At 41.3% G+C, this 12,133-nt stretch overlaps 1 protein-coding gene across 3 annotated transcripts in view; it reads right to left on the bottom strand.

The window, feature by feature from the left end:
* LOC138705827 (toll-like receptor Tollo) overlaps positions 1–7,313 on the bottom strand; it is a 502,484-nt gene extending 495,171 nt beyond the window's left edge. For all 3 annotated transcript variants that reach the window (XM_069834493.1, XM_069834494.1, XM_069834495.1), the window contains exon 1: positions 2,823–7,313. In XM_069834493.1, the coding sequence (XP_069690594.1) occupies positions 2,899–7,143 (4,245 nt within the window). In that variant the 5' untranslated portion in view covers positions 7,144–7,313 and the 3' untranslated portion in view covers positions 2,823–2,898. The remainder of the gene's footprint in view (positions 1–2,822) is intronic.
* Positions 7,314–12,133: the final 4,820 nt, after the last annotated feature.

Consider the following 12,133-nt stretch of genomic DNA (forward strand, 5'->3'; position numbering starts at 1 on the left):
TTCAAGTAGCTGGTGTTAGTTTTCATTCAGTGATAATGTTATAGGCCTGTACACTAAAGATGATTCATTCTAATAGAATATAAACTGTAGGACATTATCATTCGCGCATCCGATATTGTAAATACAAATTCTGTTGCATATTGATTGTGTTCTTTTATAGGCCTACCATTTATATTCCTCTGTAATCCACACAATGAAATATGAGAACTGCAGATCTTGTTGAAACTAACATGTATCACCTTTCAAACCTCTGAATGGATTAGGCCTAATATTAATAATATAATATACTATAAGAGTATCTATTTTATATGTTCAGTCGAAATGACTTATCAATATTTAAAAACAACAACAAATATTTATAAATATATTAAACTATATATACAAGTAAAATAAAGTAATAAATAACAGTTGATTTAATTATTGTTTTTAATTAATTTATTTGTATGATGGTTGAAACCAAATCAAAGTTCATGTGTAAGGCCTACTTAAATTTATAACAATAATTATAACAACTATCAACACACACAAAATTGAAAATTATGGACATTAAAACAGATTCAAATTATCTAAATGTTACCCTGTGTTTAAAATTAATTACTTCTGAGTATATCTTATTATTGTATTGCAAATCATCATATATGTGTTTCACAAATGAATGGTTTGTGTCGTTATGTGTGTATTACATCAAGCATTTATTTGTTAAAATTATAACTATAGCCAATTGATGAAAACTTGTAGTTCATGTTAATTCCAATATTAAACTTAATTTATTAGCAGACGTCGAAGTGTTTCAAATGGATCCTTCAAAAGTGGCAAAGTAGATTGTAGGTATAAACGTTTTGATAACGGGAAGTTGAGCCTGTCGTGAAGCATTTAATTCTGTAAAACACGTATATCGAAAGTATTAAAATAAAAAATATAGTAAATATTGTGAATAATTTGCATTTAGATAATTTGAACCTGTTTTATGTCCATTTTTTTTGTGTTGATAGTTGTTTTAATTATTGTTATAAATTGAAGTACATATGAACATTGATTTGGTTTTAACCATCACACAAATAAATTAATTAAAAAATAATTAACTCAACTGTTATTCATTTATTTTATTTGTATATATGGTTTTATTATGTTTATTTTAAAATTGTTTTGTATAATATTTAATGGTTATTCCAATCACAGTAAAATTAATGTATCACATGAGATATTTCGAATATATGCCCGAAGATGCCAAATAGGCGAAAACGTTAACATTAAATCTTCTAACTGCAACGAATTATTTATATTTTTAAATACTGATAAGTCATTTCGACTGAACATATAAAATAAATATTCTTAAAGTAGGCTATATTATATTGTATTTTAACTTATCTGAATACTATCACAATGTTTTCTAATATTAACTGCTTAACACCTCATTTTAATTATACGAAATGATATGAAAGTGCGTTACATTATTTTCATTCTTGTGTCAGTGTTATTTTTATGAATTACTTTTGTTACCTAATCTAATCTGATACTCTAAGCTACAGTCAATTGAGACTCAAGTTGCCTACAATTTAATATTGGCTTATCAGCAATTATACTCCTCTTTATAATGAGAATGAGAGATATCGTAGACTATTAATACAGTTTATAAGTCTTGCCTTGCAATAAACCGTAAGTGAAGTAATTTGAATAATAGGCAACTAAAGCCAGAATGCTTTTTGTATAACAAATCTGTCTGATACAAAATTTATGAACAATATTGGTAAGTATGCAGTAAATATTTCCATTAATTAGTAGGCTTGTGATTGTGTTGGCACCTTAAATGGATGACACTACGAGAAAAAGAATTGAGGAAAAATACTTAAAAAATACCTTTCATTTAACTATATATTGGATTAACACAAGTCATTAATATTAAGAGCATTTATTTGCATTCTGACTTTAGTTCGCTTAATCAACCACAGAATGAATATCAGGATTTTTTAACCGATTATTCTAACACAGAATACTTGGGATTAAAGATTGTTTTGTTTTCTTGATAAGGTTTACACGTTTTGTTGTAAGAAGTAGAATTTGGTAAGAGGCTAACTCAGAAATAATAGCCATGATAAATATAAACTTCGGTTTATTTTCCACATACGAATAATTTTGTTTACAATTACATTTCGTCTGAAATACAATATTTCATGACTGTGCGATGGAACAAGTCCAACCTGTATATGGTATTTATTTACAAAACAAATGAATGAAGAAAATATACATAAAATAGAAGTGAAAAAGAGAAAATAACTAAACAAAGAGTCTAGCAGGAACAATTAATTAATGACCAGTACAGCATTTGTACAAATATAAAGTGGTTCAGAAACAGACACACATTTCATTAAATTAAATAGCACAAACATACAACGGACACATAAGTTATTCCAAACAAAAAGCTGCTCCTCACTGCATAGTTCTGTATGTACATTACCGGACAGGTATCAGGGAGAAAAGGGCTGCGGGGGCCAACTGCCCGTTCACTTTCTCATTAGCCCCATGTACACACGGTGCCGTAACTTAATTGTGCCCGCAGCATGCTATGTGGGCATTACCGGAAGAGAGAGAGGCCTTGCTTCCGAGCAGTCGGACAGAATGACCTACATTACGCAAATTGCTCTACAATGCGATGGTCTAAAGGGGGAAGTTCTGCCTATAGACCGGCTCTCAATTGGCGCCGGTAATGGAAACACAACGACATGCTCTTGCAACTTCATATATAGTTCACAATGGAATCCATGTTTCTATTCAGAGAGAGAAGAAAACCATTTGATATGGTTAGACTAGTTTTCTGTACGTACCTTCTATTAACGTCTCTGAGCTGACTAGTGCTGTAATGCAGCATGCCGGTTCCCGCACTAAACTGTCCGCGGCACTCTACACGAAGTAAGTCCTGCCGTTGGCCGGGGCCGCGACGTCGCCGGCATTGTTGAGCTTGCACACGGCCGCGGGGTAGTTGCCGCTGCTGTCCGTGGGGTCCCCGCTCGACGTGGACGACCTGCTGTGGTGGTGCGTGAGCGGGATCGAGTCCGGGATGGTGCTGTACACGTGGTGGTGGTGGTGGCTCCTGTGATGGTGGTGGTGGTGCGGGTGGCGCGCGTCCACGGCCGTGTAGCTGTGCTTGTTGTGGTGCTCGGAGTACTCGTAGTGCTGGCTCCCGTTGGTGGTGGTCGAGCTCTCCTCCTCCTCTTCCTCGTGGTCCGTCGTCCTCTGCGAAGAGTTCTCGGACACGTACGTGGACTGCGTGGGGGTGGGAGTGGGCACCGCCTGGTGCAAGGGCGCCGAGGGCTGCTGCGGGTGCGAGTACTTGTACCACGAGTCCAGCGACGTCGGCGCCGCCGTGTAGCGTGCGCTGGCCGTCTTGGACGCCGTCTTGCCCGCCTCTCCGTCCCTCCCGACTTTCTTTTTCAAGTCGTTCACAGCTACCGATGACGACTTTCTGCCCTTTTTGATCTTCTTCTTGACTGCGAGCACGTCGGGCATGGCGTACCGCAGCTTCTCCCAGAACCTCTTCTCCCCCCAGGAGATGACCGTGCATGTCCTCAGCAGAATCTGCAGGTCGGGGTCGAGGTTCAGCGTCTGTAGGTCGGTCGTCAATAGGAAGATCACTTTGTTCCTCCTCAGGGCCATCCGGGTCTGTTCCAAGGATGCCTGAAGAGATGCTCGGAATTCCGGTCTGTCCCACTCGTTCTGCAGGAAGCTGAGGGACAGGACGATGATGATCCTACGCGACGCGTCCGAGGCGCTTAGGACGCTGTCCGCCAGGTACGACGTCCCGCCCATCAGGTGGATGTCACGGTAATGAAGGCACATGGAGTATCCGCTCTGCTCCAGCTCGCACGTTATCACCCTGCTTATGAAGTCCTCGTCCTTGATGCTGTACACCATATAAGCGTCATACAGTCTGTCTCTGTCGTCGTCGATTTCTGCGGCGGGTGTCGAGTCACTGAATATTCGAATGCCATAGCGGGAATGTGCCCAGAGTCTCACGTCTTGTCGGAATATGAAAATGAGGGTGCTCACGAGGAAAACCACGACTATGACAGCTAGCGACGCGGCCAGGAGCGGCACGTAGCTGTCGCTCAGGATGGTGTTGTTGAAGAGCGGGTTCCTCTGCACAACCGACGTGGCCACCGCGTTGTGGCTGTCCTTGTGACAGCGCTTAATGAAGTCCGCGATGTTCTCGTTTGTCTTCTTGTCGCCGCCCGTGGTGCACATCATCTTGCTCGGGTCGGAGCCGGTAGTGGCGTCCTTGTTCTCGCGGAGCCATTCTTCCAGGCGACTCACGGAGTCGCAGTCGCACGTCCACGTGTTGCCGTCCAGCGAGACCTGCGCCAAGGAGCCGGCCGCCGCCGCCAGCTGCTGCCACGGCGAAAAGTTCACGATCTTGTTTTCGTCTAGGCGGAGGACTTCAAGCGACCGCATCGCAGAAAACGTGGTATTCCCCACGTGGGAGATTGCGTTGTGGTCCAAGTATAGCTCGTTAAGATTCTCCAGTTGATCGAACTCGAAGCCCCTCAGCTCCTGCAATCGATTGTTCTCCAGATGCAGGACGCGTAGCGACGTGACTCCATTGAACGTCCTGTTGTGGATCGCCGCCACGTTGCTGCCGTTCAGATAGAGCACCTGTAGCTTCTTCTTCCCTATGAACACGTGGCTTCCCAGCTCGCCGAGATCATTCCCGTCCAGATATATTTCTGTGGCGTCCATCGGGATCTTGGCAGGAACGGATCTGTGGCCGCCATTGGAGCAGTCGACCACGTTGGCAGACCACGTGTGATCGTGATAGCACGTGCAGTTGTCGGGGCACGTCATCTCGCAGTCGCAGGCGTCAAAGTCACAGCAGTGGCATAAGGCGAAACAGTGAGTCTCATAAGGGCAGAGAAATTGCGAGGGCTTTAGATCTAGGAGCGGTCTGCTCATCTCACCTCTAGAATAAGACAGGCGACACGTGACGGTGTCCAGGTCCATGACACGCGGATGTTGTCTCAAGTGGCTCAGCTGGTTAATCCTGTGGAGCCACTCCATGGTGCAATCGCAGTGGAATGGATTTCCGCCTATGTAGAATTGTGGCAGGTCCCTGTCGTCGGGCACGGGTTGAAGTCTCAGTGCACCGAAATCCAAGTTTTCCAATTCATTTGCATATAAGACAACCCTGCTTAAATTAACTTTCTTTAGGAATGTATTAGGCTGTACTTTTTTGATCATGTTATCGTTTAGAAACACACTTTCAACACTGTTTGGAATTGAAACTTCTCCTATCTCAGTCAGTTTATTAAAACTCACGTCAAGCATTTTAATTTGCAGTTCATTACGAATATCGAAATAATTACCCAACTTTGACACTTTGTTCTTGTGCATGTCCAGCCACTCGAGACTCTGAGGCAGAAGAGCATAGTCGAACCACGTTAGCTGATTATCCGACACATTCAGCCACACGAGACCGGGAAGATGCGTGAACACACCGTCAATATTAGTAAGTACATTACCATCGAGTCTTATAGCTCTAAGAGTTGGATTCGTTCCAAAAGCACCCTGGTCTACCACCTGTATCTTGTTACACGCCAAGTTTAACACCTGAAGTGACGGAAGCGCTGAAAATGCGTCCCTTGAAATATTTACAAGTTCGTTGTCGATCAGGCGTAACCCGTAGAGCTGGTCCAAGCCCTCGAAAGATGTGTTGCTGAACTTAGAGATATGGTTCTCACCAAGGTCTAAAGTTTTAAGGTAACGGAGTTGACCGATCCCTTCAGGCACTTCTGTTAGAGCGTTCCCGCTGATACCGAGGTCTTGTAAATTGGTACAGTTCTCAAAAGTGCGGGGGTGAATCGTTGTAATGCGATTGTTGTCTAAAAACAACTGATTTAACACATACAGCCCTGTGAAATGGTACGATTCCAATCTAACCAAGTTGTTGTGTGTCAAGGTTAGAGCGTGAAGGTTGCTGAGAGTGGAGAAAGCGCCTTCCATGATGACTTCGATGCCGTTCTCTTCCAAGTTGAGCATCTGCAGACTGTAGAGGTCTTGGAACACGTGCGGGTCGATTCGCGTAATCTCGTTGTGGGCCAGGTTGAGCACCACGAGGCGGACCAGGCCGGAGAACGTGTCGCGGTTCACCCAGTTGCTGGTCAGCTCGTTAGACGACAGATCGAGCACCAGAAGTTGATCCAGGCCCTCTAGCAATCCCGGAGCTAGCACGCTTATGGAATTGTTCTGCAGATAGATTTCCTTGAGGTCTCGCGAACTCTGGAACAGCTCCGGCGGGAGCGCGACTAGCAGGTTGCTCGACGAGTTGAGTATCTGCAGAGACGTGAGCCCCACCAGCGCCCTATCCGCCATGGACGTCAGCGAGTTGTCCTGGATGTAAAGCTTCTGGAGGGAGCGGAGGCTGGACAAGCCGTTGTCGGGCATGACGATGATGTCGTTGGCCGACAAGTCCAGGACTTCGAGCCCCACATTGCAGGACTTGCCGGGCGCGGAGGGCCCGCTGCCCCAGTCGGAGAAGCCCATCTCCGACACGTCCTGCAGGCGGTTGCGGCTCAGGTTGAGATGCGTGAGGCTGTAGAGCGCGCAGAACAGCTCGGAAGGCAGCGTCCATATGTTGTTGTCCGCGAGGTCGAGGCTCCGGAGCTCGGCGAGCCCTCGGAAGCTGTCGGGGTGGAACTCCATGGTCATGGCGGACCAGTCGGTGTTGTGCGTGCGGAGTGACAGGTGACGTAACTCGCGCAGGGCGGCCAGCACTGCGGACGGCACGTACCTGATCTTGCAGTACTCGATACGGAGGTCTCTCAAGCGACGTAACTGCCCCAGGAAGCCTTCGTGACGGCCGTTCTCGAGAGAGCTCTCGAAGAAGAGAACGTCGCTGCACTCCAGCCTCAGGGCCGTGATGCGCTCCACCTGCGTGGCCGTCAGATTGCCGAGAAGACTGTCGGTGCCGCCGATCGTCCGCAGACGGCAGGCGAGCAGCACCGATGCGGAGTCGTCCTCGGTGGCGGCGTCCGGCGTCGAAACCACGCGCTCCCACACACAGTCCTTAAGCGCGTCCTCGTGCCTACTCGTAATGCTGCGGGCCTCCGCAGTCAGCACCGCGAACACGAGCAACAGCAGCGGCGGCGGCGTCATGTCGACACGTAGCACTAGCACTGTGACACTGTAACATCGGGAGTAGCGCCGCTCTGCACGCGTCTGTACCGCAGCAGCTCCGCGAGCGAACTGACTACTACCATCATACAACGCTACGAGCCTCGTGAGCGGCGAGGCCAAGACTGAGAGACTCCGCCTCTGTGTCGGCCTTATCCTTCAAACTTCCCTTCGCCCCCCTCCCCGTAACCGCTCGGAAAAGTTGCGTGCGTGAGAGCCCGGCGGACCCCCCACTCTTCCGCCCTCAAGGTAGTTTCAACTATAGTTGTACCGAACTCCGTCAACCACCGACAGATGTCAGACTCGGCTGAGACGGAAAGTAGTGAGGGGCGGTGCTGTGTCGGGTGATGGGCGGGAGTAATCCGTCCGGTTCCACTCTCCCCCTCCTTGTTGTTAAAGGCTCTTATTGAACTACCCCACTCTAAATCGGTATTTTCGTCTCTTATGCTAAAGTAGGTGGAGCGTGCCATCGCTAACGAGCTGCTTGGCTGATGTCTCTGTGCGGCGACTCACGTGACAACCGCTCGCGGATAACCAGGAGTCGTAAAGTAAACCCCCGGGCCACATCACAGAATGTACACGAAGCTGCGTAATAAAATTTATAAGCAACAGACGATAGCTGTTTATTACACAATGGCTTTATTACTTATCTGCTTCTCATCAGCAACGTCGTAAACGTAATAAAAAATCACCGGATTCTAAATTAAACGAAAACCAGCCGGGTTTAATAATTACGTCACTTGTGTCTGAATTTAGGGAATTAAAGGAACTACATACACGAAACTTGTGACACGTATACAAAATAGAGTTACAATGTGTACAATTATTAGTAAACTGTCTACAATTATTAGTAAACTAATTATAATTGAACGATATGCTGCAGAAAGTAACAACTTACTAAAATATAAAGAAGAAGAAAATTAAAACTCGCCCGGAAACGTAATTACTGCTCTACATTCGTTTCTATATTTTCAGGCAACTTTCGTCTGCTGAATCCAACTGACTTACGAGTCTGATATGAGAACTGTGAAGAAAGAATTGTTATATCTCACTGCCTTTGAAATTTAACTATTATGTTTTCTCGATTGCAGTATTGAGCGTTGTTTAGCTTGATTTCTTATTCACGTTCAATTTGCGTTACGTATCGTAGCGAATAGAATGAATATCGCACGATGTACAATATAGGCCTAATACACGAACTCAGAAACAAACGGTCTGTTTGTAGATTCACACTAATAAATTAGACCTACATGAGAATAGACAAATAATAATAATAATAATAATAATAATAATAATAATAATAATAATAATAATAATAATAATAATATATTTTTTTCACTTCATTTTGCCTACTATAGATTTACAAAATAGAAAGATTTAAACGAAACTAATATTATACTGTACTTACATGAAATAGGCTATAGGCCTAGACCTGTGCCTAACATGAACAGCACAATACGAAAGTTAGTGTTTTCATCCCATAGACCACTATTTTTACTGACGTAGGTCCTACTTCTAATTCAAGTTACAATCAATACAATTTATCACAGCACAGAGTAATACATTGCTCGGGAATAATCTTTCATTACTTCACATTAACTTATTATTTTCTGCACCCTGCTTTTACACTGGATACTCGAAGGAAGTTTTTACATTATTATCGAATGAAGTGTAAATAATTTATTAATTGAATATTTGCGTGAGTCAGTAGACCCAACAAATTTATAGTTAAACTACTTTAATTCCCTCTTTCTCTAAAATCCTGAATAGCACCTATTGTGCAGACCTACAATTTTGAACGTATTTAGCCCTATTTTTTTTAATTCTTGACTATTCTTCATTGTAACCTAATACATATTCGTAGGCCGACAATTTTTTCAGCCACCTGTTTTTCAGTTTTAGCCAATATAAAACTCACTTAAATACAATATTATTTCTAAAGCTTTCACTTTAAAACTATCAGAAACGGCATTTAACTTAATTTATTGATCACCGGTGCTTAATTCACGGCCGAGAAAAAATTACAAATGCGTTGTTGGTAGATAGGCTAAATTATTAGGTTCGTTGTTCTTACGTGCAGTTGTAGGGTGCAGCTGAGCGTTGGTGGTTTGAGTCAGTGGCAGCAACAGCAGTAACAGTAGGCCCGCATCTTCCAGTTCATTGATATTTCTTAGATGAAATTTGATACTGTAAATATTTAGACCTACGATTTCAGCAGAGATAGAGAAAATTCAAAATTCGGAATGGATTAGCTTATAAGCTTATCTGAACGTCAAGTAAACATGAATCTGATTGCTGATCGTAATCGAAGGAGACTGTTGAAATGAGGGAAGATTAGTTAACCAACAATAGGCATAGATGTAATGTAGATTATGGATATTTAGTAAGGTAGGCCTATAGCTTTCTTTTTTATTTATTCATTTAATTACTTTATTAATTTATTTAGTCTCTTTATATTATATTCTTAATAATAATAATAATAATAATAATAATAATAATAATAATAATAATAATAATAATAATAATATAAAATGTATCTCAATGAAACTTACAGCAGAGTCCGTATAGGCCAGCTTCTGTCTGATGCTTTTCTAATTCACTATCACAAGGAGATGCACTATCACCTTTAGCCTACTTTTTAACTTCGCTCTAGAATAATTATACCGTTAGGAAAGTTCAGGATAACAGACAGAGTTTGGAATTGAACGGGTTACATCAGGTTCTTGTCTATGCGGATGACGTTAGGAGAAAATCCACAAACGATTAGGAAAAACACGGAAATTTTACTTGAAGTAAGTAAAGCGATAGGTTTGGAAGTAGACTAATCCCCGGAAAGACAAAGTATATGATTATGTCTCCTGACCAAAATAGGCCTGTTGTACGAAATGGAAATATAAAAATTGGAGATTTATCTTTCGAAGATGTGGAAAAATTCAAATATCTTGGAGCAACTGTAACAAATCTAAATGAGACTCGGGAGGAAATTAAACGAAGAATAAATATGGGAAATGCGTGTTAATATTCGATTGAGAAGCTTTTTTCATCTAATCTGCTGTTAAAAAATCTGAAAGTTAGAATTTATAAAACAGCTATATTACCGGTTCTTCTGTATGGTTGTGAAACTTGGACTCTCACTTTGAGAGAGAAACAGAGATTAAGGGTGTTTGAGAATAAGGTTCTTAGGAAAATATTTGTAGCTAAGAGGGATGAAGTTACAGGAGAATGGAGAAAGTTTCACAACGCAGAACTGCACGATTTGTTTTCTTCACCTGACATAATTAGGAACATTAAATCCAGACGTTTGAGAGGAACAGTGCATGTAAGCACATCTTAGAGTCTTAGTTGGGAGGCCGAGATGTAGATGGGAGGATAATATTAAAATGGAGGTGGGATATGATGATAGAGACTGGATTAATCTTGCTCAGGATAGGGACCGATGGCGGACTTATGTGAGGGTGGCAATGAACCTTCGTGTTCCTTAAAAGCCGATTGTAAGTATGTAGCCTATAATATAGGCCTATAATAATAATAATAATAATAATAATAATAATAATAATAATAATAATAATAATAATAATAATAGGAAGTTGGGGCTCATATGATGATCTATTCGTAAATTACAAAACAGTTGAAGACCTCCTTGTAATAGATTATTATTTTTGGAATTAGAAATAGCCTAACTTATCATGGTAACAGATTATAGTAGTGGTTTTCGACAAGACCACATCTTAAAGTTCTCAGAAATTTTGTCAATGGGATTATTGTTTGATATCTTCAAACTTCTCTCTTCTGTAACGGTAGGCCTATAGGCCTATTACGATAGCCTACAAGGTTGGGAAGTGCTTTTACAAAATCGAGGAAATTTTTGAAAAAGCAATTTCCGAGATTTTATAATGCACTTCATAAACGTGTATTGTACAAAATTTTTGCAAGATCATATTAAAAAAAAATTCAAATACAATGTTATAGTCTATTTCACATTGAAAATTTAGAGCAAGATTATTCCAAAGCCTTCGCAAAACTGCACTGTAATAGTAATTAAGTAAGAGTAGCTAAGTGAACTGTAATGGGCTATTTCAGTATAGTTTTATGTTATGAAGAATGGTTTCTCTAGCAACAAGTTTATGGGTGGAAATTCTAACATTCAAGGCCGAACAACAATAGCTGTAAATACAACAAAAAACACGATCGTGCAAAAAATGATGACCAGGCCTACTCGTAGAATGTGGCATATGCTGTTTGTTACATTATATCGAGCTCTTCAAAGCATGAAATGATTGCATGCTTAATGAACATTACCGTATTGTTAACATAATATACGCATTCACAGAAATCCACCGTAATACATGTCACAAACTCATTCTAATAAGCAGTACCCGTATATGAGTGCAAAAGCAAACATTGAAATATGCATGCGTGCATCCACAAAAATGTGGTAAATTACACAGTGAAATATGCAATTACAATTAATGTAACAGAATAGACATTCTCTATTGTTGCCCAAACATTTTTAGCTACATTTCCAACAGTTTGGCCTCTGTTTTAAGCGACGGCAGCTTTTTCCGAACTAAATACATAGCCTACATTAGGCTATCATATTTCAATATTTGTAAATATCTAGTGTAAATTCATAATCGTGTCGCCGAAAGCACCGACGCAATTAGCCAAGTTTTTAAATAGCCTATAAATATTAAATCTTCAAAGAGGCTTGTCACTTTAGCCTACTTCTATAATCCGTAGAGCTAACTATGATATTTTGAATTCGAAAAATATAGTCTATCTATTACAACAAAGCCTTCAATTATTTGTCATTTACGAATAGATAGATCATCATGCAGACCCTAAATTCCTATTTCCACACATATCACATCAATAGTAATCGCTCTCACCATTATTATTATTATTATTATTATTATTATTATTATTATTATTATTATTATTATTATTATTATTATTATATATAAATATAAAT

Source organism: Periplaneta americana, chromosome 9 (genome assembly GCF_040183065.1).
Source record: "Periplaneta americana isolate PAMFEO1 chromosome 9, P.americana_PAMFEO1_priV1, whole genome shotgun sequence".
Taxonomy (NCBI): Eukaryota; Metazoa; Arthropoda; class Insecta; order Blattodea; family Blattidae; genus Periplaneta; species Periplaneta americana.